The sequence below is a fragment of the Lagenorhynchus albirostris genome, chromosome 12 (genome assembly GCF_949774975.1).
Source record: "Lagenorhynchus albirostris chromosome 12, mLagAlb1.1, whole genome shotgun sequence".
In the NCBI taxonomy this organism is placed as follows: Eukaryota; Metazoa; Chordata; class Mammalia; order Artiodactyla; family Delphinidae; genus Lagenorhynchus; species Lagenorhynchus albirostris.
The window spans coordinates 47,372,227-47,395,590 of record NC_083106.1 but is presented as its reverse complement, the minus strand read 5'-3'; the positions used below and the strand labels follow the sequence as shown (position 1 = coordinate 47,395,590).

The window sequence follows — 23,364 nt, the reverse complement described above, 5'->3', positions numbered from 1 at the left end:
ATCGTGCAAGCCCGCACGGGATTTTTATTCTGATTTCCTTCAGTGTCACACACTCATAACTTTAAACTCTCCATCACACATGTATGCCATCTGCTCATTCATCGGTCATGTATCGAAGGCCTATCGAAAGTCATGCTCTGTGGTCAGGGGGCCCGGCCGGCACCACCACCTTCTCCCCCATGCTGTGAAGGCAGGCCCCGCACCCCAGTGCCCGGGTCGTGCTCACACTGGACTCTCCATCTTGTGCATATCTTTAACAATAGCTTCTGTCTCTCCCCAGTCTTCTAAAGACACTCACTTTATCTTCTCATGCCATGGGTCCCTTTGACAGTCTGGTAAGGACCCCTTCTCCAAATAAAATACATAAGAAAATAAAACAACTAAGAGAACGAGAAAATCTAGGAAAATAAAGGAACTATTGTTACTGTTATTGAAAACCACTTGTCAAATATTTTTAAAATATGTAAAAAATAAAAGACCTATTTGAGATTAAAAAAAAAAAAAGTCATGCTCTGTGCTGGACTTGGGGTTTCAAGGACTAGGATACTTTACAGGGTGTGCTAAGTTGCCTCATAGCAGTTCACAGAAGCCACTCATGTGCATCTCTTCCCAGTTCTGTGTTCAGTGACTTCACATTGGTAGGTTGAAATCGTCCATGTGAGAGTATTTGTACCATGGAAATGGGCAAATGCTACAAATCAGGATCTTTTTTTTTTTTTTTTTTTTTGAGAACCAGTTTACCAGACACCATGGATATAATTCCTATCCTCACAAAACCAGCGGTTTAATGAGCAGGCAGGAAGGAAAACTACCGACCACAGTGCAGTGTGAAAGGTATGAACAAATCGCTGTGGAAGCCCAGTGGGGGCCATCATTTTCTACACCAGTGGTTTGAAGGAGTTACAAGGGAGTTGTCATTTGGATACTAAAAGAAAATTGGAATTTGGTCAGACAGGGAAAATGGGGGGAGGGGAAGAACATTCTCAGCAGAGGAAACAGCATAAGCAAATGTCTGGAGGTGTGAAGAAATGTTTGTGGGGTTGGGACCAGCTAGTAATGCGTTGAGGCCAGAGCACAGGAGGGCAAGGGAGGCTGAGGGAGGCCGAGGGAGGCGAGGCTAGGAGGTCAATGAGGAAAGCTCCGTCTGCCAAGCTTTAGGTTTCCCACACCACTTCCAATTTGGTCTGCCACTATGGTGGCCCTGCAAGATTTAGCTGCCAAGAACTCTATCAAAACCAGAATTTTCGACGTGAGAGGAGTTAGAGCCTTTCAAATCCTGTAACCAGCACAAAGCTTTCAATCATCTGATGACAAAGGAGATGAGGAATTATGTGTTCCCAACTATCTCATCTTCCAACTGATTTTTATAACTGAGAAGTCTTCACCATGCATGGGAATAAAAACAGAACAGAGAAGAAAGTGACAGTGGTGATGACTGAAATCACCATAGAAACAGCCTCATAAACACTCACTCTTACACTCACACACACACACACAGTCACAACACACACAAATCTTCCATGAGGTGTTTTCTCAGTGCCATCTCACATTAAAAATCAGAAGACGACACCAAAGGCCTATTTTAAAATGACCCGAGTGAGGTGCAACTAAAAGCACCAACCACACGAACACAAACAAGTGAGAGGAAGGGTGTAGGGCCTGTAAGTTAAAAGTGAAGAACTGGATTTAGTCCCTGACTTCCAGGACACTGCATACTGTACAATTTTGCTTGTCCACTAGGCTACCCCGGCGGTGGTGCGTTTTCATCATCTCTTATGTTTCCGGAGATGGGCCTTCTGGGAGCCATTGGCTCTATGATGCAGTTACTCATGGGTACCTCCTCGCTCCCTCTGTCCTGGAGTTTCCTGCTGCTTGGAGGGGACCAGGAAGCCAGCCAGGTGGGCAGGAAGGCACTTCTGCAGCTGGCCTCTTGGACTCCTCCAGTGATGAGGAAGGGCCCGAGACATCGTTGCCCCAAGAAACCAAGTTTGGGGACAATCTGGTTCATGGTTGGGCACCGTCAGAAAAGCCCTGAGGTCCAGCTGCCCTGCCTGGCGTCACCACACACCAGCAGAGCTTGACAGGACCTGGAGCCCTTCACACACAAGAGCTGTCGGCTCCAGGACTGGCAGTTCCTAGCCATGAGTGCTTTGGGGCCATGCAGACAGCCGAGGGGTAGCAGCACCCGGAACCAGCCATGACCTTTTAGGGCAGAAAGGGTGGCTTTCCTGGGCCTTACCAGGGTCTGTCAGGCTGGGTAAGAATGGAATAGGAGGGATACTTATCTCCTGACTCCTTGGCCTCACTCTCTGACCTCCCTACCTTGCCTCGGCTTTTGCTTTGCGTTGGTTCTGAGCTCAAGTAAGTGGTCGGCACTTGGTAGAAGAGGAGCCAGAGACTCTGAAGACCCAGATGGGGAACACCCACCCAGCCAGCCTGCCTTTTTCCGGTACTCCCGACCCACAGAACAGATCTGGATTTCAGTACGCCTCCCCTGAGGTGAAGCTGCATGTCCCTGACCGCCTGACTGCCTCCTGCCTGGTCCTGCTTACTTATTCCATCTGGGCCATGTCTGCTTCCTGCCCCATCTTCCTGTCTTAATCAGTGACCTTTTATGCCCATTCCAGGTGCCTTCCCCCCTTGTGGAATGCTCGAGCTGAAATGGAGCTTACAAGTTCTAGACCAGTGAGTTTCAAGCCTTTTTAAGTCTCAGAATCCTTGGTAAACCAGCCTGAGAAATGCAGACAGCTCTGGGTGGGGTGGGAGGCCCAGGGCCCCCAGCACATATGGGCACCTAAAGGGACTCTACAGGAGAGTGTGACAGTCACAAGTCTAGCCCGGCATCCTAGTCAAACAGGCACCATCTCCACAGGCTCTATACGGTCATGAAAAGCAGGGAGGCTGCTTGCCCATAACACAGCCAGTTCCAAAGCTGGTGATACTTTCAGCCAGAATGTTCTGTCAGATGCTAAGTCGAACTTCCTATAAATGTCTCCCCCTGGTTTGAGTTTGACCAGGCCCCCATAGTTCAGGTGTTGCTCACGTATCATGAGCTAGAACCATCCCTTCCCTTGACCGAGCATCTGATCTGTGCCATATGCTCCACAGATATTATTTCATCCAATCTTCACAACAACACGGTGTTAGTGACCCATTTTCTGAATAGGGACATGGAGGCACAAAGAGGTTTAAGCCTTTGGCCGGTGGTCACACAGCCTGTGCAGGAGGAAGCTAGATTTGAACAGTCTCTTTGACACAACAGGCGGTGACCTTTTGGCTGCGCTACTCTGGCTCTCTGAAAAGGCAGGGGACAGAACAGGACACAGATGCAGGAGCCCACTCCCCTCGCGGCCCTGTCTCCCGCCACCCCACCGCACCCCCCAGGTTTCACATTTGTTGATAAAAAACCAAGCCAGCGAAGCACTGCTTTCCAGAATCTTGGAACTTAGAGATCACACATTAATCTCCCTGTTACTGAGAGGTACACTGAGTCCCAGAGGTGTGGGGACTTGCCCCAGGTCCCGAAGGTAGGCGGAGCGAGAACCAACACCCGCCTCTCCTGCGGGGGTTCTTCACCCATCAGCCGGCTGGTCTCTGGTGAAGGACAGGCCTTCACAGAAGAAAGTGCCCGACTCCGAGGGCCCAGGGCCGGCGAGGTGCTGGTTTCCTCACTCACCATTCGATGAATGTACTTAGTATGTAAGCCATGCTCATCCTCGTCCAGCTGCGACTCAGCACCTTCCACATCCTGTTTGTATTTGGGGCTGATTGCTACAATTATCATCACTGTCTTCTGTTAATGAGAGGGAGAAAGCATGTTTATGGAAGTGCGGTCCATTTGGTGAAGGCAGGCTGGAAACCGGCCAGCAGGACTGTGAGCCTTCTCTGATACACTGCAGGATGGAGGGCCGGCCTCCATCCCCAGAAAGCGAAAGGCACGGCCCCAGCCCAGGCAGACTCCTGCCTCCCCTCCTCCCCTGTCTCCCTCCCCAGCTCCCTTCAAACACCAAGAGCGAATGGCTCCGGCTCTCCTAGATGGACACGGTTCTGCCCACCGATTTCTACAACCATCGCTAATAAATGTCTAATGAAAACTGGAATCACTAAGTGACTCTGCATTGTGGCAAAATGGCTCTGCAACGACAACGATGAAAACCCCCTCCCTCGGGCAGCAGGATCTAAGCTGTCAGTTACTGCACCCTTGACTGCCCTGCTTGCCGAGGAGCAGACCCTTCAGCACAAAGCAAACATCAGGCTGCAGACAAAAGGAAAAGTCTCAAAACCCCAGCCTGCTGAGACTCTGTCCCCCACCGCTCCCTCCGAAAGAGGCGGCCGACACGGACAGGCTGGCAGCAATCAATTTCTATCTTGTTAAAGCACAAAGTGTCCCAGTGGTCGGTATAGATTCTGTCAGTGGAAAACAAATCACAAGGCTGTGAGGGGGCGTCGGGGGCTGGGGGGCTGTGGGCAATGTGCTGCACGGCCTGTGAGGCTGCCCTGGAAACCCCTTCAGCCTGATCCCACAAAACATTTGGGGTGGCCTCAGATTCAATTGAATTCTGCCGCTCCCTCCCCACTCCCCGCCTTCATTTCCTCCTTTCCTATTCTGGTCAAAAAATTGTTTGCTCTGATTGTTATCAACCACCTGTGTCTGGTTCGACAGTTACTTCCTGCCTGTGCATGTCCAGGAGGGTGACCCCATCCTTCCTTTCCAAGTCTTTGCACGGCTGCCAACAAGGGAAGCTTTGTTGGGACTTTGTCTGCTTTGCCCTTGGTGGGTGTGCCAGTGCTTCTTTGATAAAATAACTCCCCAAGCTAATTGTCTTACTCACAAGAAAAAAGTTCAGAATTTTGGGATGTACTTACATCCCTAAGGTAGCGTTCCATCCACTTAATGATATCAATGCCTCGGATTCTATCCTCAAATATGTCAATCTACAAGAAAAAGATGTGGAAAGTGACTCTTAATGAGAAGCTCTGTCTAGATGCAAAGCAAGAGAAAGCACAAGAGGCTATATATATTTAAGACTGAAAAAGTCACTAATGCTTTTTGCAAGGAGGAGCCGGTAAGTGTAAAAATCAAGATACAATTTTCTTAAAATGTTTCCTATTTCAAGATTAGTAGGCATTTGAGTATTTAGTATTTGTAATTATGTTTTAAAAATCTGAGAGACATAGTAGACCACCAGGTGCATGTAAGCCAGCAACGTATGCATATATATATATATATATATATATATATATATATATATGTCTGTAATTTGGAAGGCAAACATGATTCTGGAGCATTTTAATGGATGCGTAGTATGCGTGTACTGAGATACGATATGGTACTTTGCTTGCATTAGCCGGGTCATTATTATGGTATTATGTCCAGTTTCGATCTATATATTTAGAAAGGATTGCATGCGACTTGAAACAAGTCCAAGAAACAGTCACAAAAACAATTACTGAGATGGTGGGGAAAAGGTTTATGATGAAAGTCAAGATGTAGAACTCCTGGGCCTTGAAAAAACTGGTATTAAATATCAAGCCTTCGAAGGGGAGAAAAACCAGTTATTTTCTGTTTTACAGAAGACTAACTAAGAAGGCCTTTCTTGGGCTCAGCCTTGTTCTGCAGCCAGAGAGCAGTGTGTTTGTGCACAAGGTGCTCACGATTGGAAGAGGGATTATATACGGAAATGGGTAATACAAGGAGAGTGTCCTTGAAGAGGGGTTATTTGATTCGGCCACACTGCTCCTAGATCAATGGTCCTACATGTTATGCCGCCATTTAGGGCCCATCAAGTCCAGTCCCAGCCACGGAGCAAGCTTCTGTGCCACCCATGATCCAGGCTTACCTCTCTTTTCCACGCACGTCCTGTCTACTTTACTCCCCACACGGGTGTCCCCTGCACCCTAAAGCACAGTGCAAGCCCCCCTGCTCTGTGAATCCTCCTCACGCACTGACTTCCTTCTCCTCACCTTAATGAACTCTACCCCTTTGTGACCACTGGTGGTGCTAGACGATGAACACATTATTACAGCATTCTTTCATTTACTGAATGTCTCATTGATGTCTGCCTTATCTCTTCAACGTGGTTCTAAGCTTCCTATGGAACAAGATCCTGCCTTGTGTACACCAAACTCAGATACATATAGTACAAATATGAGTTCAGAATGTCCTTCTTTTTAACTGATGGAACATCAAAAATGGAATGGCTTTCCTTTTGGTTTGGACGATTCCTGCTTTAAAATGTCCAATGGCCAGTGACTACACTAGGTAATCTTGAGAGAGCTTCTGCAGCTCTCTGAGGTTGTACCAATTATCCATTTCTGTTCTACGAGAGAGAAGCAATGTGATGTCAGGGCTGGGAAGAGACAGGCAGCTTGGCTTTCCTCTTGGCTCCTGCCCTTCCCACTTGCATGACTTGGGAAACATTCCCAAAACTCTCTAAGTCTTAATATTTTCATTTGTAATATGTGGTTAATAAACCTGCTTCCTAGGGTGGTTGTGAGGATTAAAATGAGTTAGTGTGGAAAAGGCATATCAAAATGCCAGACATGAAGTAAGTACTCAATAAATGGTCATTCTCATTATTACCCCAGCACCTAAATCCTTCCTCGCTATGGAGGTGGACATTCTGGGTGGCACAATGTGCTGGAGATCTTCCATTAGTCTCTCTAGAACTCTACTAAAATCCACAGCTCCTGTCAGGCCAACTTTTCCACCCAGCCACTATTATGAGCTGAATCGCGTCCCTCCAAATTCGTATGTCTCAACATATGTCTTAACCCCCAGTGCCTCAGACTGTGACTGTATTTGGAGATAGGGCCTTTGAAAAGGTGATTAAAGTAAAACGGGGTCTTATGGGTGGGCCCTGATCCAATATGACTGGTGTCCTTATAAGAGGAGATTATAAAGAAAGACCAGAGGAAAGACCAGGTGAAGACACAGGGAGAAGATGGCCATCTACAAGCCAAGGAAAACACCTCAGAATGAAAGCAACCCTGCTGACACCTTGATCTTACACTACTAGCCTCCACAACTGTGGGGAAATAAACGTCTGTTGTTTAAGCTCCCCCACCTGTGGTATTCTGTGGCAGCCCTGACAAGCCACTACAGCACCCCCTTTAGGTTGCAGGCGTCACTGTTCCCTTGCCTCTTTAGACCTCCTGCTTTTGCTAGTCCTGGGATATTGAACTATTTATTCCCTGTGGATTCCCTAAAACTCACCTAGAACTTTGAAAATTGTCCCTTTATTAAATTACCCATTAAGTTTATTTTTCTCCACTAAGGGGATCTTGATGTATCAATATAGCAACTTAGCTGTCCAGGATGGGGCTATGGGATTCTACCACAGGCTTCAGAGTGATAAGGATCAAGGACAAATTTAAACTTGGCCTAAGCAGCCCCTGATTGTTAAGGTCACAAAAACCTGTCCTCTTCTCCAGAGACAATCAGTATGCTTATTTGGAAAGGACCCAAAGTAAGATCTTTTCTGAAATGTTGACCTTATGTCTTGTAATTTGATTTTATACCATGGTTGCCACAGTGTTTCTTATCCCAGAAACGAGAAACTGAAATGTTGGTCTCTATACAGTCGTGTATTTATATAGTCATGAAGTTGGAGTGTATAAAGTATATACTTTTAACAACTTTCATGTACTTCCATTTAAAAATAATTATAGACTGAAGAAAAAATTTGAATAAAACTCGTGTCAGAAATGCTAAATAATCTTTAAAATTAACATTTAGCTACTAAATGTCAACATTTATCCTTTATCCTTCAACATTCCTATTTGTAGATATTTCCCTTAATCTTTCACCACTCTTTAGAATTGACCGTCTCTAAATACCCAGAGGAGGTCTCTGGGAAGGAAGAGAAGCGATCTCAGCGTTTGAGGAAAGCCAGTCCTCCGAGTAGCCTCCTGTGGTTCTCTATTTATCCTAAGGAAAACTTACATGGGTTTAAGCTGAGCTTTTTCAAAGCACTGCAGGGGACTTGAAGAGCATGTGCTTCCTGAGATTTCTTAGGCTAAGATCACAGTGAACAGCAGGGCTGGGGCGTCTACCTTCCTGAACTAGCCTAGACCAGCCGAGAACCTGGCCAGGTACCTCCCTGTCCAGAAGCATTGCTGCTGCGGCAAAATGCGGATGGACCAGCAGCTTCGCACAGCGGGGCCCCCAGGCTGCAGGGGCCTCCACTGCAAACCTCACGGCCCAGTGCGGAACGAAAGGACCTTGTAAGATGAGTAGGTGACCTGGTGAAGCCTGCAGCCTCCTGTACCACAGGAAGCATAACCAAAGCAGGCATGATTGGTGAGGATGGGCAAAGATGCCAAGTGCAGCGAGAGCCTGGCGTTTTCCTCAGGCCGGGCACCAGCTCATACGTGCTCAGCGTTTACGCCGTTCTGGCTGTACGGAGGCACTCGGGGTCGCTCAAAAGGCATGCAGGAAAAACATGCTGGAGACTTTGGAGAGTTTAAACTCTAGAAAATAATTACCTAAATCCATAAGCATTTAGTTCATAATCACGTAAATCAAATAACATAGCTTAAAACATCAACAGCTCTTTATAATTTTTCTTGTTTTTCTTTTCATTATACTCACTTTAACAGTTCAGTCTTCTCTTTGGATAAAATACTTACTGCAGTTTGGAAGCCATTTACCAACAAAAAGTTCACAAATTTCACCACCTCCATGGCCGTGTCCATAGAATAAGTGATAAAGACTTTCCCTAAGAGAGATTTTTCACATTTATTAGAAAATAGTCAAATTATTCTATTCTAAACCACACTTGAAAAGTGTATGCAATGTCTTTTGTCCTTCTAGAATAATGAAGGGAAGCCTCAGGATGGGAGTGGTCTGAGGGCTATGGCTACAGCAGGGTGAACTGCTGTCCTCAGGACATAGATCTGCAGGCCCAAAGGGGCAGGGGGTTCTGTCCAAGGGAATGCAGACTGCTCAGGGTGCATGGAAAGGAGAGAGGGTTCTGGCAGGCTGAGACAAGCAGAGGAGGTCTTCTGAAAAACCACATGATGCGTTAACAAAAAAATCCATCACCCAGAACCTGCGGGGCCTTAAGATCAGGCCACCCCTGGTATATTAGAGACACTTGGCTCTGTGCCCAAAAAATACTCTCACAGCGGGCCAGGAAGTTGAGCCCTGCTAAGGGGCCACCCAGCAGTGTCCTCTTTTGATCTCATGATGCTCTCCGCTGCCCTGAACTTGACAAGAGCAAGAGAGGAGAGGGAGAAAATGGTTCTCCTCCCCCTTCTCCCCTCACTGGTGGGGGAAAGGCCAGGAAGTTGGAGTAGACTAAAGCGCAGCTCAGAAATGTTACTAAGAACTTCAGCAGCTTGAAGGAGAGAGCCCGCCTCTGGCAGGTCCAGCATCATTGACTCCCTTGCTTCTCCCTGAGTCAGCCTAGAGCAGCAGATGGGATTGTGCCCATAAGCCTAACCCAGTCAGGGTGAGAACCAGTGTTTTCCCAGGCTAAAGTCTTGGGTAATTATCTGGCTAGCGTGTTAATGTGGTAGATGAATAATCTCTCTGTATTGGCTTTTAGTCTGGAATCAACTGGCTACATCTCAGGAAGCCCTGGGGCAGAGGGTGGAGAAGAAAGCAGGGATTGGAGAGAACCTACTTATCTACGCTTAGGCTCTTGTTTTTTGAAGCACAGCTCTCAAAGGGAAGTATGTTCAACGGTCATGTTGACTCATTTAAGCAGCCAGGCATATTGATAGCACTCTATTTTCTTCATGACACCTAATATTCAACCAATTCCTCTGTAAGAATTTTAGGACTCCCTTTATAGGTTATGGTAAGATAAATATGGTCTATAAACGGACACCCAGACTATATCCTAACATCTTCCATTCTCCAGAAATGCTCGAAATTTAAATGTCTAAGATTTTAAGAAGATTAAAACAAAAGTTTTTTTAAAAAAAACAACAATGGATCATTGTCATAGAAATCTTTCAGAGCCTTAAATGACCAAAGAGCATCGATTCCCCCAGTTGGAATTAACAAATGCAAAGGGCTTAATTTTAAGTTGGTTCAAAGCAGTGCCTAGATTTGGAAAGGGCTTATTAGAATTCCAGCAAGCACAACAGAATATAACAATTTCACAAGTAGTGACTGTTTTCTTAAGATTTCTGGAACTTACTGTCCTGACAGACCTTAATATGAGAACATTTTGGTGATATTTCAAAGTGGTTCTGGCTGCAAAATGTGGAAAAAGCATCATCACCTGACACTTAGTCGAATGTTTCTTTAAATAAGAGGCTTAGTTTGCATTTGGTTGTAAAGCAGTATGGAGAATGTGAGACTGCTTTTTCCAAACAAGATTGCTTATTCCTACAGGAAATGACCTCGTTCTTGAAGGCTGCTGCTAATTTATGGTGAGACGCTAGATCCCTGGCCAATACCACATGGACATCTAATCAATCTATCCAGGGACAAGTCCACTTAAGAGCATCATTTAGAAGAGGGAAAAAGCGTGGGGGTCATTTGTTGTTGGAGTACATGTTGAAGAAAAAGCTAGTCGTTAAGCACTTTGTGAGTATTGCAGGTAGTGTCAGAATCACTACAAACAGTCCTACAAAATGCTGGTTACTTTTTTAACAAAAAGGAAAAAAGGAAATTTCATTTCACTGTGTAGTATGTGAGAGATATCCAAGATTATGGATGAATAATCATCAAGTACTCTTAAAGTATAAGACCTGACAAGAAGAAGGAAAAAACAACATCGCAAACAACTTACGCAGTTCTTCTGGCAAATTGCTTGTTTTCAGAGTTCCTCTGGCTGGAGGGTTAATTGGGGGTCTAGGGATAGCAGCTGGGGATGGAGTCTGGGGACCCTCCGGTCTCAACTCTGCAGGACACTCCAAGGACCCCTCAGGAGCACCAGCTCTATGAGGTGGCTGGTTATAAAGCCGGCCCCTGGAAAGGAATACATTCACAGTAAATGTTCATGTTTTATAAACACAAACCTAGGGGGACAGAAAGCCTTTAATGACTATGGGAAATACCAGTGAGCTATCTCTCTCCTCTGCCTCCATTTCTTTCCTGACCCAGAAGGACAGAGTTTTTTTCTGCAGAGATTTTGGTCAATGAGCAATTTGGCTGGCTGCCATTTATAAGGGCCTGTGCTAGGGGTCAAAGAGGGAAGCAGGATTTGATTTCTCAATTTAAGGACTGTCTAATGGGGAAGATAAGTCTCAGGTACAGTTCAGACAAGATCACCAAGAAAACAAAGTAATACAATGGGTGACATACAAGGTTTGGTGTTTAGGCATTCTGATAAAAAGACAACTTTTAGCTCACAATAGATAACATTTAATTATATCTCAAAAGATAGAAAAGACCATGTAGGTTTAAAAGTATCTATGTTAATATACGAATGAAAATCTGATTTTGAAGACCCTTTAAAGAGGTTTGTACCATATTATTATATGGCATCTTTATTATTATTTTGGTCACCCAAATATTCCCATGAACAGTCTGCTGAGAGGAACAACCAGATGCACTCGTGTGAGATTTGGAAGGTAGATGGAAATGGAGGCCATGCTTCTGCCACTTCTGTGGTTTCTGTTGTTCAGGGCTGTCTGTCATGAGGTGCCGAGTTCATCAGGAGGCATCCCAGTGTCCCGTTACAGCTTCACAGTGTCAAGGGCAGGGCATGGGCATCCGTGTTTTTGCCAGTGCAGACCTAGCAGGAACAAAATGTTTCCAGTAGCTGAGGTGGTGGCAACTTCCGGATTCTGGAGTGTGCTGTGGCAGCATGGCCTAGAATGGAGGGCTCCGCGGTGGCTTTCTGACCCTCCGCCTCTCTGACCATGCCAGAGGAAGCAGCCTCTCTGGTCTCCTGTTCTGTGACTTTGCTCTGGGACCATTCCTGGAAGCCCAGCCTAAAACTCGCTCCTCCAACCTCCAACAATGTCGTAAGTACCCAATTCCCTATATTAAATCCCTTCTGTTTACAATAGCTAGAGTTGTTTCTGTTTTCTGTAACTGAATTCTAACTGATATGGAGACTAAAACTGTGTCGGTAATGTTTTATTTCTTCAAAAAAATATGAAGTAAATGTGGCATTGTTAACATTTTAAAAAACGTAGGTAGTGGGAACAGGAATGTTTGTTATTTGTTATGTTTGAAATTGTTTTATATTCTAAATTTTACAAAAGTTTTGAATATAAAATCTGTGTGTATATGCCTAGATTGTTGCTTATGATTTCATATTTTTACCCAAGAGTATTAAAAAAATTCTGAAAGTCCTATGTAACAAGATTTAAAATAAAATTATACAGAATCTCAACTATATTATATTTCTAATTGTGAAGGCTTGAGGAAGTTATTTTTATTTTATATTAATATAGAAAAATTTTTTTTACGAAATATGCCTTCATCTAATGGGGATCGAGTTCCATATTCTTTTTGCATTAAATGCCTTTGTACCCAAAGTTGCTTAGTTGTTATAAAAGACGGTTGCTCACTTGACAAAGCAAAGGCCTTGATAATATTCAAAAACTTTCATATAAAACAATATTCATGGAGAGTAATGACAGAGTAAATTTTCTGTATTAAGGTTCTCTTTCAAAAGACCAGTAAGAGGAGAATTAGCTTCATTACCTGTACTTATTTTTCATTATCTTAAAATGATAAAATAAATCCAAGGAGACCATAGCAGGCTTAAATTGATGTTACAAAAGCGGTTACTCTGTACTACATTTGCTATTCTTCTGCATATCTAAAATTATTTCAAAATAAAAGTTTAATTTAAAAATTACTATTGCCTCTCCTATTCAACAGTAAACATAAAGATGCTTAAATGTTGTTTGTTTTCTTGGAATTTTAGATATTTTTTCTGCAAGAGTGCTTATCTGGCTGTAAATCATTACTTAATTCCATTATATAAATTCCGTGCAATTTTGTTTTTAAAAAAATAAGGTATCTGTCTGCAAAGAAAATCTGAGGGCTTGTCGGCTTTTGAGTGAAGAGGAAAGGCAGATGTGCCTTATCTGCCATTGTAAATAGAGTGGGCTTTTTTCTTTCAATAAACTTTTTGATCTGATTACCGATTTCTCTATTTCTGAAAAAAACTGCTTTAATAGGACCTTCATATCTCATTCCGTCTCAAAACAGAATATAGATTTACTCTGAGTGGTATATAAAAGTCGTGCTTGAGCAAGAGCAAACATTTTATCTACTCTCTTTCCAATTTTGTCATCAATTAGGAAGCTCCATTTACATGAGTTGTTCCTGTATGTTTTAGATCTATAAATTAAGAGAAAAGGAAAACTTGAAGAGTCAAAAGAAAACTATGGGGCTTCCCTGGTGGTGCAGTGGTTAAGAATCTGCCTGCCAACGCAGGGGACACGGGTTTGAGCCCTGGTTGGGAAGATCCCACATCCCGCGGAGCAACTAAGCCCAGTGCCACAACTATTGAGCCTGCGCTCTAGAACCCACGAGCCACAACTACTGAGCCTGCACGCCTAGAGCCCTTCTCCACAACAAGAGAAGTCACTGCAATGAGAAGCCCGAGCACCGCAACGAAGAGTAGCCCCTGCTCGCCACAACTAGAGAAAGCCCGCACGCAGCAACGAAGACCCATCACAGCCAAAAACAAACAAATAAATAAATTTACAAAAAAAAAAGAACAATGAAGAGAAATATGATTAAAGGATTAGACAATTAAACAATTAAAGTCAAGAAAAACCAAAATTGTTTTTCTGGAAGAAGTATCGGAAAGACCTAATAATGGTGTTCAACATGTGTGAATTCTTTGATTACAAAAGAAAATAACAGGTTATTTTAAATTTCTATTAAGAACGAATTGAATTTAAAATTTCAAAGTAAGAAATGGTCTTAAACAGGTGTAGAAACTAAGGATATAAAAAAGAACTTCATAGCTTTGGAAGTCAGCCATAGTAAAAATAAAAAACTATTTCGTGGGCTAAAAGGCCAGGGGATCTGAAAGTAAAAGAAGCAGGTGTGACTTAGCATCTTAAGAGCCTTTCCTTCAAGAGCATTTTGACTAGTCACCAGTGGCTTTATGTGTCTGGTAAAGAGATTCTTATCAACCAGTTTCCCTTTCCTCATGACCTGAAAAGTCTAGGTTGGGTGTTCCAGTGTGGGACTTGGTCAGCAGCTTGGGTAGCAAACCAACAGAGAGTTTAGATACATTTTGATTGCATTGGCATCATTCTTTTTCATGTTAGAACTGTTTGAAATTTGGCCCCATCGTACTTACTGATACCTCAGGAGCCCTAGGGAGGAGCAGTCTCTTTGTGGAGGCCTCTCCTCTTGGTCCCAGGGGCTGGGATAGTTCAGGACGACCTTCTGCACAGGGTGCAGGCCTCTCACACTGGCTCCAGGTGGGGCCTGCCCAGGTAGTGCCGGCTGGATCACTTGCTGGTAGGCTGTTCGAGGGTAGTCATGGCCATCTGCAGGTAAAGACAGCAAAGAAAACAGGGAAGGCTGACCCTAGCTCCGTGGTGTGAAAGGAGAGGTAAGCTCAGTGCAAATTTTTGTCTTGATACCAACTGAGGGGTCCAGATAACGTTTACCACCTCTAAGATGTTTGCCATATTTCTGTACTATTATTTACTTGATTGCTTTCATGAAATTGAGTCATTGTTTTTATTTTTTTCCTAAATAAAAACATCTGTGAAATCATGAGTTTGGTGTTCTAATTGGAAAGTACAAAGCTCCACATAGGCCCCTATTTAAATAAGATGCTTAAAATAATCCAAACTGAGCCTATTCCAGCTGCCTGGCTGGTAAAGACCAGGACTTGGAGGGCATCTTTAAGAATGGGGAGGTAGGACCACAGAGACCCCTTTGGTCTAGGACAAGATATACTGCCCAGGTTTTGCTGTTACAGCTTTCCTGGGGCAGGTGAGATACATCCCAAGGGACCCAGATCACCACTATTCCTACCATAATTCCCCAAGTTTTTAGAACCCAAGGCTAGGAGAAATTATCCTCAGGATAGATACAGAATCACTACTTGCTCTTTTCCTTCCCTGGACACACACACACACACACACACACACACACACACCAATCCCTCAAGAAGAAGTAAATGAATGAAAACTTGGCTCATACCTCTGGAAAGTAACCAACCAGTTGGCAACACCTCCCAACTTTCTCAGTCCTCTGTTGCTAAAGGCTATGTGCACCTGGGGCCAGGGCAGTTAGAAGAGGGCAGTCTCAGAGCAAAGCCAGGCCTGGCAGTGATTTATATGAATTTGTAACCTAGGAGAAAGTTGGTCCCAGCCAGGCCCAGGAGTAGCAGAGTCCCAAAGGAAGAAGGGCAACCTGCCTGACCAGGTGAGAGAAGAGAAGTGAAGGTCAGAGGAGGGATGCAAGGGAACCCAGGAAGGGTGGGAGAGGAAGGCTCTGGGGGAACTGTCCGGGCCCAAAGGGGCTCAGGTGTGGGAAATCTGAGAGCTCTGATATATCTTAGGGGTGGGCCTAGCTTGGAGAGGGACTGGAGAGTGCCAAGTGGATAACCCTGCAAAATGAACCATGAGCACATCCTGGTGATCCAAGCATTGCCACCTCTGCCCAAGTAAGAACTTGGAGGATGGAGGAGGCATAGCTAGTTAGGGCAAGAAAGAACCTTGGTTTTCAAAAGATATTTATTGGTCTTTATTCTTTTTCTGATTATATAAATAATAACCAATTTGCCTGCTGTGTAGGTAGGATACATGCCGGGATGTAAAGTGAAATAAAACTAGGAATTGAGCAAGAAAGTAACGGATAAAGAAGGTTGGAACCAGAATGTGGAGAGCGAGAATGTGGTTAAGAACTTTATGCCTAGTTTGGTAAGTAGTCAGGAACCAGTGAAGTTTTCATGGGAACATCTAGGGGACTATTGGCCTCAAGTACAGAAGACAAATAATATGTGTATTCACTTCACTAGTGTGGCCCCACTGTCTGGACTCAGGAAACTTGGCTGAGTGACCCTGGAAATGTGCCCAAGCCAGTCTCTCAAGCATGGTCAGAATCCCTGGATTTAGTCTATTGTCTGCTCTGACCTGTGACATCAGCTAGGTCCTTCCTGTCCTGCTTCCTTTGGCAAAACTGACCACACCCCTCTTAACCCAGGTTGTCTCCTGGCCCTGACCGTGACCCTTGCCCTGCTATTGCTTAGGCCTGGTTATGATATTAGGGGCTTAAGGAAAGGGAGGAGGATAAAAGGATCTGACTGGGTCTATCCCAGCCCCTTGGCTGATAAAGACCTGGACATGGAAGGCATCTCTAAGAATGGGGAGACAGGACCACAGAGCCCCCTATGGTCTAGAACAAGATAGACCACTGAGGTTTTGTCTTTACAGCCTTCCTGGGGCAGGTCAGACACATTGCAAGGGGTCCAGCTCACCAGTTGGAGTTCCAGGGCTACAGGGCTGGTCTCTCCTGCTGCTCTTTTCCCTAGCTGGAACAGGGTTAAAAAGTGCCACTGCTATCAGGTCACTAGGCCAGCCATGTTTTTAGGTGAGTCTTGTATGACTGGACCATTTACAAAACCAGCTATAGGTACAACCCTCCAGAGATTTCCCCTGCATTTAAAATCCACCTTGCAGGATCGGGTCTCTGCCCTTCTTGATTTTACCTCCTACTATACTCTGCTCACCAAGCCCCAGCTATCCTGGCTGTCTTTCTTCTTCTTGAACGCCCCAAGCTAGTACCCCACCTCTGGGATCCTGAGTCTGCCATCCGCTCTGCCCAGACTGTTTTGCCCTGTGTCTTTACAGATCAACATCTCGACATTCAGGGTTCAGCTCAGATATCACCTGTTCACCAGTGAATTCATCTGTTCAAATCCTTTCTCCCTATTTTATTTTCTTCCTAGTGCTCATCATGTTTGTATAAGTAAGCAAGACCCTTACTTGTCAACTTCTTACCTGCCTTCCCTATGAGACTCTAAGCTCTGTGAAAGCATGAACTGTGTCTGTTTGCCACCACATCTCCAGGCACAGTGCCGACACCCAGGGGATGCTCAATAAATGAATGAATGAAGACTGAAGAGTTACAAAGCCAACTTCACACACGCACACAAGCGAAGCCATGGAGCACTGCACAGTCTGCCTGCTAGGTCTTGGGTCTTCTAGACTGTCTATGTCTCATCTGCTCTCCATCTGCGGTATTTTTCAGTGTCTCCTCTGGAAGTAGGAAGAAGGAAGACAAGGAGAAGAGGAGCAACGTTGCCAGTGGCCTTGAAAGTTTTTAATGCTTAGAGCCATTCTTGTTTCCCATATCCATTAAAAAGTGGCTAATAAGGTTTTATTTGCTTTAAAAGGACTACCAAGCTCTAATCATAGGGTTTCTTTCTTTTCCAGAAGGTGGATGTTAGTGCTGTTAATCAAAAGCCTTTGAATCAAGGACATATGATTTCTAACAGATTATTCCTCACACAACAGGTTTTTGTCTCATAGCAACTAATCATATCATTAAAATCACTAAGGCATGTGGGCTAAGTGTTTGATTAGCTGTAACTCTCATTTCTGAAATGGCCACCTGTGATAAAAACTTACACTGCTTTGTGTGAGCAGATGAAAATGATCCACCTCACCTATTTTTGAAATTAGGGTACTGACAATAGAGTTCTCTATGCTGTCCTTTGATTGTTAAAGCAAAGAAATATTGAATATCAGAGGGTCAATCAAAAATAAGATTTCCTTTTTTTTAAAATAAATTTATTTTATTTATTTACTTTCGGCTGCATTGGATCTTCGTTGCTGTGTGTGGGCTTTCTCTAGTTGCTGCGAGTGGGACTACTCTTCGATGCGGTGCGTGGGCTTCTCATTGCGGTGGCTTCTCTTGTTGTGGAGCATGGGCTCTAGGCTTGCGGGCTTCTGTAGTTGTGGCACGAGGGCTCAGTAGTTGTGGTGCACGGGCTTAGTTGCTCCACGGGATGTGGGATCTTCCTGGACCAGGGCTTGAACCCGTGGTTCTTAACCACTGTGCCACCGGGGAAACCCAAGGTTTCCTTTTTGTAAGTGGAACTTGACTGGTTTTGTCTGGAATTTGGCTGGTTGTGTGGAAAAGTTGTGAAATAAAATCTGTAGTTGTTGGGTAAATGAATGTCTTTTCATTGCTCAAATTTTGATAGTTTTGTTCCACTATTTTGACCAAGGCTTGCTAGTTTAGCTGGGTACTATATATATAATGGCTAACATTTATCGAGTACTTGTTACATGCCAAGTACTGTTCTAAGTTCCTTATTCAGGATTATAGAGTTCAATTTTTTGTTTTCCTAAAGAAGTTTAACTTAGAAAAAAATCCAAATTCCTTACCACAGTCCTTGCCCTTGCCTCCTTCATTTTCTAGCATATCATTCTCTCCCTGCTCACCCTGCTCCAGCCCCACTCACTTGCTTTTGGTACATTAACTACACCAAACTCCTTGCTTCCTGGACCTTCTTTTCCTTTGGATTTCAGCTCACATGTGTCCTACTCAAAGAGGCCTCCTCTCACCATCCTGTCTATTAATGTCTGTTCTAACACCTGGCTATTTCCTTTATAACACATACACTTTGTTATTTTGTTTGCCCATTTCTTCTTATCTATAGACTTATCTCCAGTAGACTGTGAACTCCACAAAGGCAGGACCATGTGTGTTGTATTCACCCCTGCACACCCAGTGCCTAGCAGAGAACTGGGCAAATATTTGTTGAATAAGTTGATAAATGAATGAACAAGGTGTGTTTCCAAATCTCATTGACCTCCTTTCTTTCCTCTGCTCTCCCATTAGACAAGTAAAGATGGCCTTTCCAAGGCTTGATATCACAAAGTCTCTACTCATGATTAGGGAATCACTCCTTTTCCCAGGAAGTAGGGAACAGATTTCTTTTTGTTCATTCAACAAATATTATTGAACCTTTATGGCTAGGCAGGCGGTGAATAGAAATAAATAGGTTATAGTTCTCCTTAGTAGCTCAAAATAAATGGAGAGAGAAAGAGGAAATCTGTGTGTCTATGGATGTTTGTTTGGAAACACAAACCCACACTCAGTGCGTAAGAGAGGTGTGCAAGCCAGCAGCCAGCTACGTGGTAGACTTAAGAATCACTGCCTAAAATATCTCCCCCAATGACTTGTCCTCATGCCTAAAATTCCATCAAGAGAGTGCATTCTGTAGAATGTGATAGACAAGTGATTTGTTAGCACAGTAACTCCTAGATTCTGACGCAGTGTTAATCACAAAACAAAAATACAAATCTTGCACATCATGAATAGGTGCCCAGAACTGTATGTTTCTTGTCAATCTTATGATCCTCCTGGCCTGGGTACACATGGTCTTCGTGTTACTGGGCTTTGACCATTTGGAATTTGTAAACCAAATCCTAAACGAGGCTTTCCACTTCTCAGTCAAAACATTCAACATTTTTCTTCCTTATTAAGAATGGTATTAAAAGAATTTATGAGAGAGAAAATAAAACCTGATTTTCAAGTTGTCAAAAGACATGATGATATAACGCAATCACTTTAGCCAGGAAAACAAAAGGGCCCGCATAAACTGTTACAGGAACTCTCACAGCTGTAAACAGCTGTAGTTCCTGAAAGGCAACGCCTTTCTTTCTCATCTCTTCCACTTGGTTTGTTTTTTCCTTACTTTTAATTGTGCATGCATTCTAGCATACAAATAATCACTCCTTGGGGCCCATATGAGCAATAGTAGGCATGTGCTCACAGGTTTATTTTATTCAGTCTCCTTGGTAGAGAAAGCAAGAATTTTACAGTAAAATGAGTCTTTTAGACTTAATACATTCTTTTCTCCCAATTTATTTGCGTCATGGGTTTTATTTGATTGCATAGCCATGATCTCCAGTCTGGTGACCTTCAGTGGAAGGATTTTGAGGCAGTAAGAGGCTGACTTCTCCCGGGGGTGGGGGGAGGAAAGAAACAGTCTTTTCCCACTTCTTGTTTTCACCTGCTTTGATAACTTTTTTTTTCTTTGACATGAAAGGGGTGACCAGTAACCATTTTTGCTTTAACTTGCAAAGGCTAAGGTATGCCATTTGCATGGTGATCATTATTTATTTATATTTTCATTAACGGATGAGGAAGTAATACTCTTCTAAAGCCGAGTAGAACCACGTAGCCATGGTTTCCAACTGCACGAGCATCACTTAGATGAACAGCTCTTTTGAAGTGGTTTTGTTGGCAATTAAATGCAGTTACAGCCCTGACATGAAACTAAGCATTTATACACCTGCTTTGAATGCTTAAAATCTGTGCCAGCGAGAGGGATCTAGAAGTAGAGGGGTACTTTACAGGATCCATTTAGATAATAACAATAATAACTAAGAGCTGCTAGTTATTGAGGGCTTACTACAAGCCAGCCACTTTCCTAGTGTCTTTAATACATTATCTCATTTAATCCTCACAGCAACCTTCCTGGGAGCCATTGCTATTGGAGGCTTCATAAATATTTTGGGCTTGCACTGCCCTGAAGAGAAACTGTAAGCACTGAATTTCCCTGACAAACACAGCCCGACCCTGACCCTCTTCCCTGTGATAATGCCCCTGGGAACTAGGACCAAGGCACATGCAGGGTGGATTAGGGTGAGCCCACCTGTACACTCTCATTTCCCCTTACTTTTCTTTTTTCTTTTTAACTTTTACTTATTTTTAAAAATTACTTATTTATTTATTTATGGCTGTGTTGGGTCTTCGTTGCTGCGCACTGGCTTTCTCTAGTTGCAGCTAGCGGGGCTACTCTTCGTAGCGGTGTGTGGGCTTCTCATTGCGGTGGCTTCTCTTGTTGTGGAGCACGGGCTCTAGGCTCGCGGGCCTCAGTAGTTGTGGCTCGTGGGCTCAGTAGTTGTGGCACACGGCCTCAGTAGTTGTGGCTCACGGGCTCTAGAGCACAGGCTCAGTAGTTGTGGTGCACGGGCTTGGCTGCTCCGCGGCACGTGGGATCTTCCCGGACCAGGGCTCAAACCCGTGTCCCCTGCATTGGCAGGCAGATTCTTTTTTTTTTTTTTTAGCAGGCAGACTCTTAACCACTGTACCACCAGGGAAGTCCCTTTACTTATTTTTTAAATTATAAAAGTAATGCCTGTCTGCTCTAACAAATTCAACAAAAATATGTAGAGTTAGAAGAAAACTCTCCCTGTCTCTTCCTAATTCCTTGTTCCCCTTTCCCCATGATCACAGTTAACAGTTGGGGCCATCTTACACACTTTTTAATGGAGTCTTTAACATATATAATTAAAAAAAATAACATGTATGGGAATCAACACTTCATGCTTCTCCCTTAACCTTTTTTATGTCAGAGTGTGTATTTTAGTCTATGTAACAGGGACCTAGTAGTCTATGGTATAAATAAATCACAACTTATTTACAATAATGTATATTCTTTATAACATAATTTGATAATTATTTATAATTTACTAATTTATAATTATTTACTATAATCTGTCCCCTTACTGATAGGCATTTTACTGTTTTTATTCTTACTCTAATACAATGCTTTAATAAACATCCTCATTCAGGTATTTCTATATGTTCATTTAATGTGTCTATAGGACAGATTCCTACAAGTGAGACTGCTGGACCAAAGAGGACCCATTTAAAATTTTGATAGTGAAATTGTCTCTTGGAAGACTGTACCAGTTTATAATCCTACCAAGAGTAGATGGGGAAGTTCATTTCCCCATAAACCCACTAACACTAGATGTTGTCCCAGGGTTTTTTTGTTTTTGTGCACCTGATTGGGAAAAATACATCTTTAAAAATTTTGCATTTCTCAAATTCAGTAATATTAAGCTTGGTTTCATATGCTTATTGGCTGCTTATATGTGTTCTGTGAATTATTCCCTTCTCCTGTCCAAGTTCTCTCCTCTCTGCCTTTCATCACTTATCTTCACTCCCAGGATCCTAGGCTCCCCTTCCTCCCCGACTTCAAGAGAAGGAAATAATATAGAGAGCAAGGGGAGGGAATCTGATGAGAGAAAGCAAGTGTTAAGAGACTAAAAGTATTCCCAGTGGGAGTGTTTGCATTTTAACAGAGCCTGCCCAAAGAGGGCAATGCTTACCTCCAAAGACTAGATTGCTAACGATGCCATTTCAGGGTTCAACAGGAAAAATATTTACAGGTGAGAAGATCTTCCTGGAACTCTCCAATCGTGAGTCCATGTTTTCTCTGTCTATCACAATGGGGCTTTCCCCTGTTAGTGGTTAAAGGCAACTGCTTGGGACTTAGTATCACAAAGCCCTTGATGAAGTATTCACACTTCTACATATTAATCTAAGAAACTAATCAGAAATGCAGGTAAAAACTTATGTACATGATATATCATATCATTGTTTTTTGGATCAGAAATCGGAAACTACTTAAAATGTCCAACAACAGAGAATAACTTAAAAACAACTTGATAGATCCATCTGATGAAATAATATGCAGCATTTTTAGGTGATGCTGGAAGAATTACACTGAAATTATTTTAGTTTTATATTAAATATATATGCAAAGAAAAAAACCCAGTAAATATGTCAAACCCCAATAAGGAATTATTTTTGGGTGATGGAAACATGGCTTTTGAGCATATTTCAACTTTGAGAGTGAACAAACATTAGTATTATGATCAGAAAAATTATCTTTAAATGCAGATAGTAGAATGTTAAAAAGAAGTATCTTGTGGTATTATTCCCACAAAATTATTCCTTTTTAACCTAGAAATCGTTGAGAAAAAAATGCAAATCCTGACCCTGCCAAGGTTCAGTTTTCAGTGAGTGATTCATGCTCAAGGAACTCTGCCACCACACCCATCCTATCCCTGGGTGCTCAAAGTACAAGTGAGGTCCTTGCTTCCCAATCAGCTGACTTCCCAGCATCCCACACCAACACCAGAGTCCCAGTTGTAGACCTCAGGGGCTCTTTCTCCCGAAGCTCCGCTGCTTCCTCATCTCTTAGCCTCACTCTTTTTTTTGTTTTTAACAAATACTTATTGAGCACTTGGCACATGCAGATATATATATATATATTTACTTTTGGCTGCGTTGGGTCTTCGTTGCTGGGTGCGGGCTTTCTCTAGTTGTGGTGAGCGGGGCTACTCTTTGTTGTGGTGTGCAGGTTTCTCATTGCAGTGGCTTCTCTTGTTGTGTAGCACGGGCTCTAGGCATGTGGGCTTCAGTAGCTGTGGCTCTCGGGCTCTAGAGCGCAGGCTCAGTAGTTGTGGCGCACGGGCTTAGTTGCTCTGCGGCATGTGGGATCTTCCCGGACCAGAGCTTGAATCTGTGTCTCCTGCATTGGCAGGTGGATTCTTAACCACTGTGTCACCAGGGAAGCCCCTCTTAGCCTCACTCTTAACTCACATTCATTATTGCCTGCTTTCTTCCAAGCATCTTCTAAGTTAAATTCCTTTACC

At 43.5% G+C, this 23,364-nt stretch overlaps 1 protein-coding gene and 2 long non-coding RNA genes across 12 annotated transcripts in view; 2 read left to right on the top strand and 1 right to left on the bottom strand.

Moving 5' to 3' along the window:
* Positions 1 to 23,364, bottom strand: part of TRAF3IP2 (TRAF3 interacting protein 2) — a 41,216-nt gene that overhangs the window by 3,156 nt on the left and 14,696 nt on the right. The window contains exons 3-7 of one of the 4 annotated variants that reach the window (XM_060168323.1): positions 14,244 to 14,430; positions 10,749 to 10,927; positions 8,632 to 8,720; positions 4,867 to 4,935; positions 3,677 to 3,793 (exon numbers count right to left, since the gene is read on the bottom strand). In XM_060168323.1, coding sequence (XP_060024306.1) covers positions 3,677 to 3,793; positions 4,867 to 4,935; positions 8,632 to 8,720; positions 10,749 to 10,927; positions 14,244 to 14,430 — 641 coding nt within the window. Of the gene's footprint in view, positions 1 to 3,676; positions 3,794 to 4,866; positions 4,936 to 8,593; positions 8,721 to 10,748; positions 10,928 to 14,237; positions 14,431 to 23,364 lie in introns of those variants that run through there. The other 3 variants (XM_060168322.1, XM_060168324.1, XM_060168325.1) reach the window with 3 other exon arrangements.
* The window catches only part of LOC132530844 (uncharacterized), a 30,049-nt gene continuing 18,075 nt past the window's right edge, over positions 11,391 to 23,364 (top strand). For 3 of the 7 annotated variants that reach the window (XR_009543916.1, XR_009543911.1, XR_009543915.1), the window contains exon 1: positions 11,392 to 11,928. This is a non-coding gene — a long non-coding RNA (uncharacterized LOC132530844). Of the gene's footprint in view, positions 11,929 to 20,381; positions 20,455 to 23,364 lie in introns of all 7 variants that reach the window. The other 4 variants (XR_009543914.1, XR_009543912.1, XR_009543913.1 and 1 more) reach the window with 3 other exon arrangements.
* On the top strand, positions 15,708 to 18,063 carry LOC132530847 (uncharacterized). Its single transcript, XR_009543919.1, has 3 exons — positions 15,708 to 15,816; positions 15,915 to 15,991; positions 16,747 to 18,063. It is a non-coding gene; the product is annotated as an uncharacterized LOC132530847 (long non-coding RNA).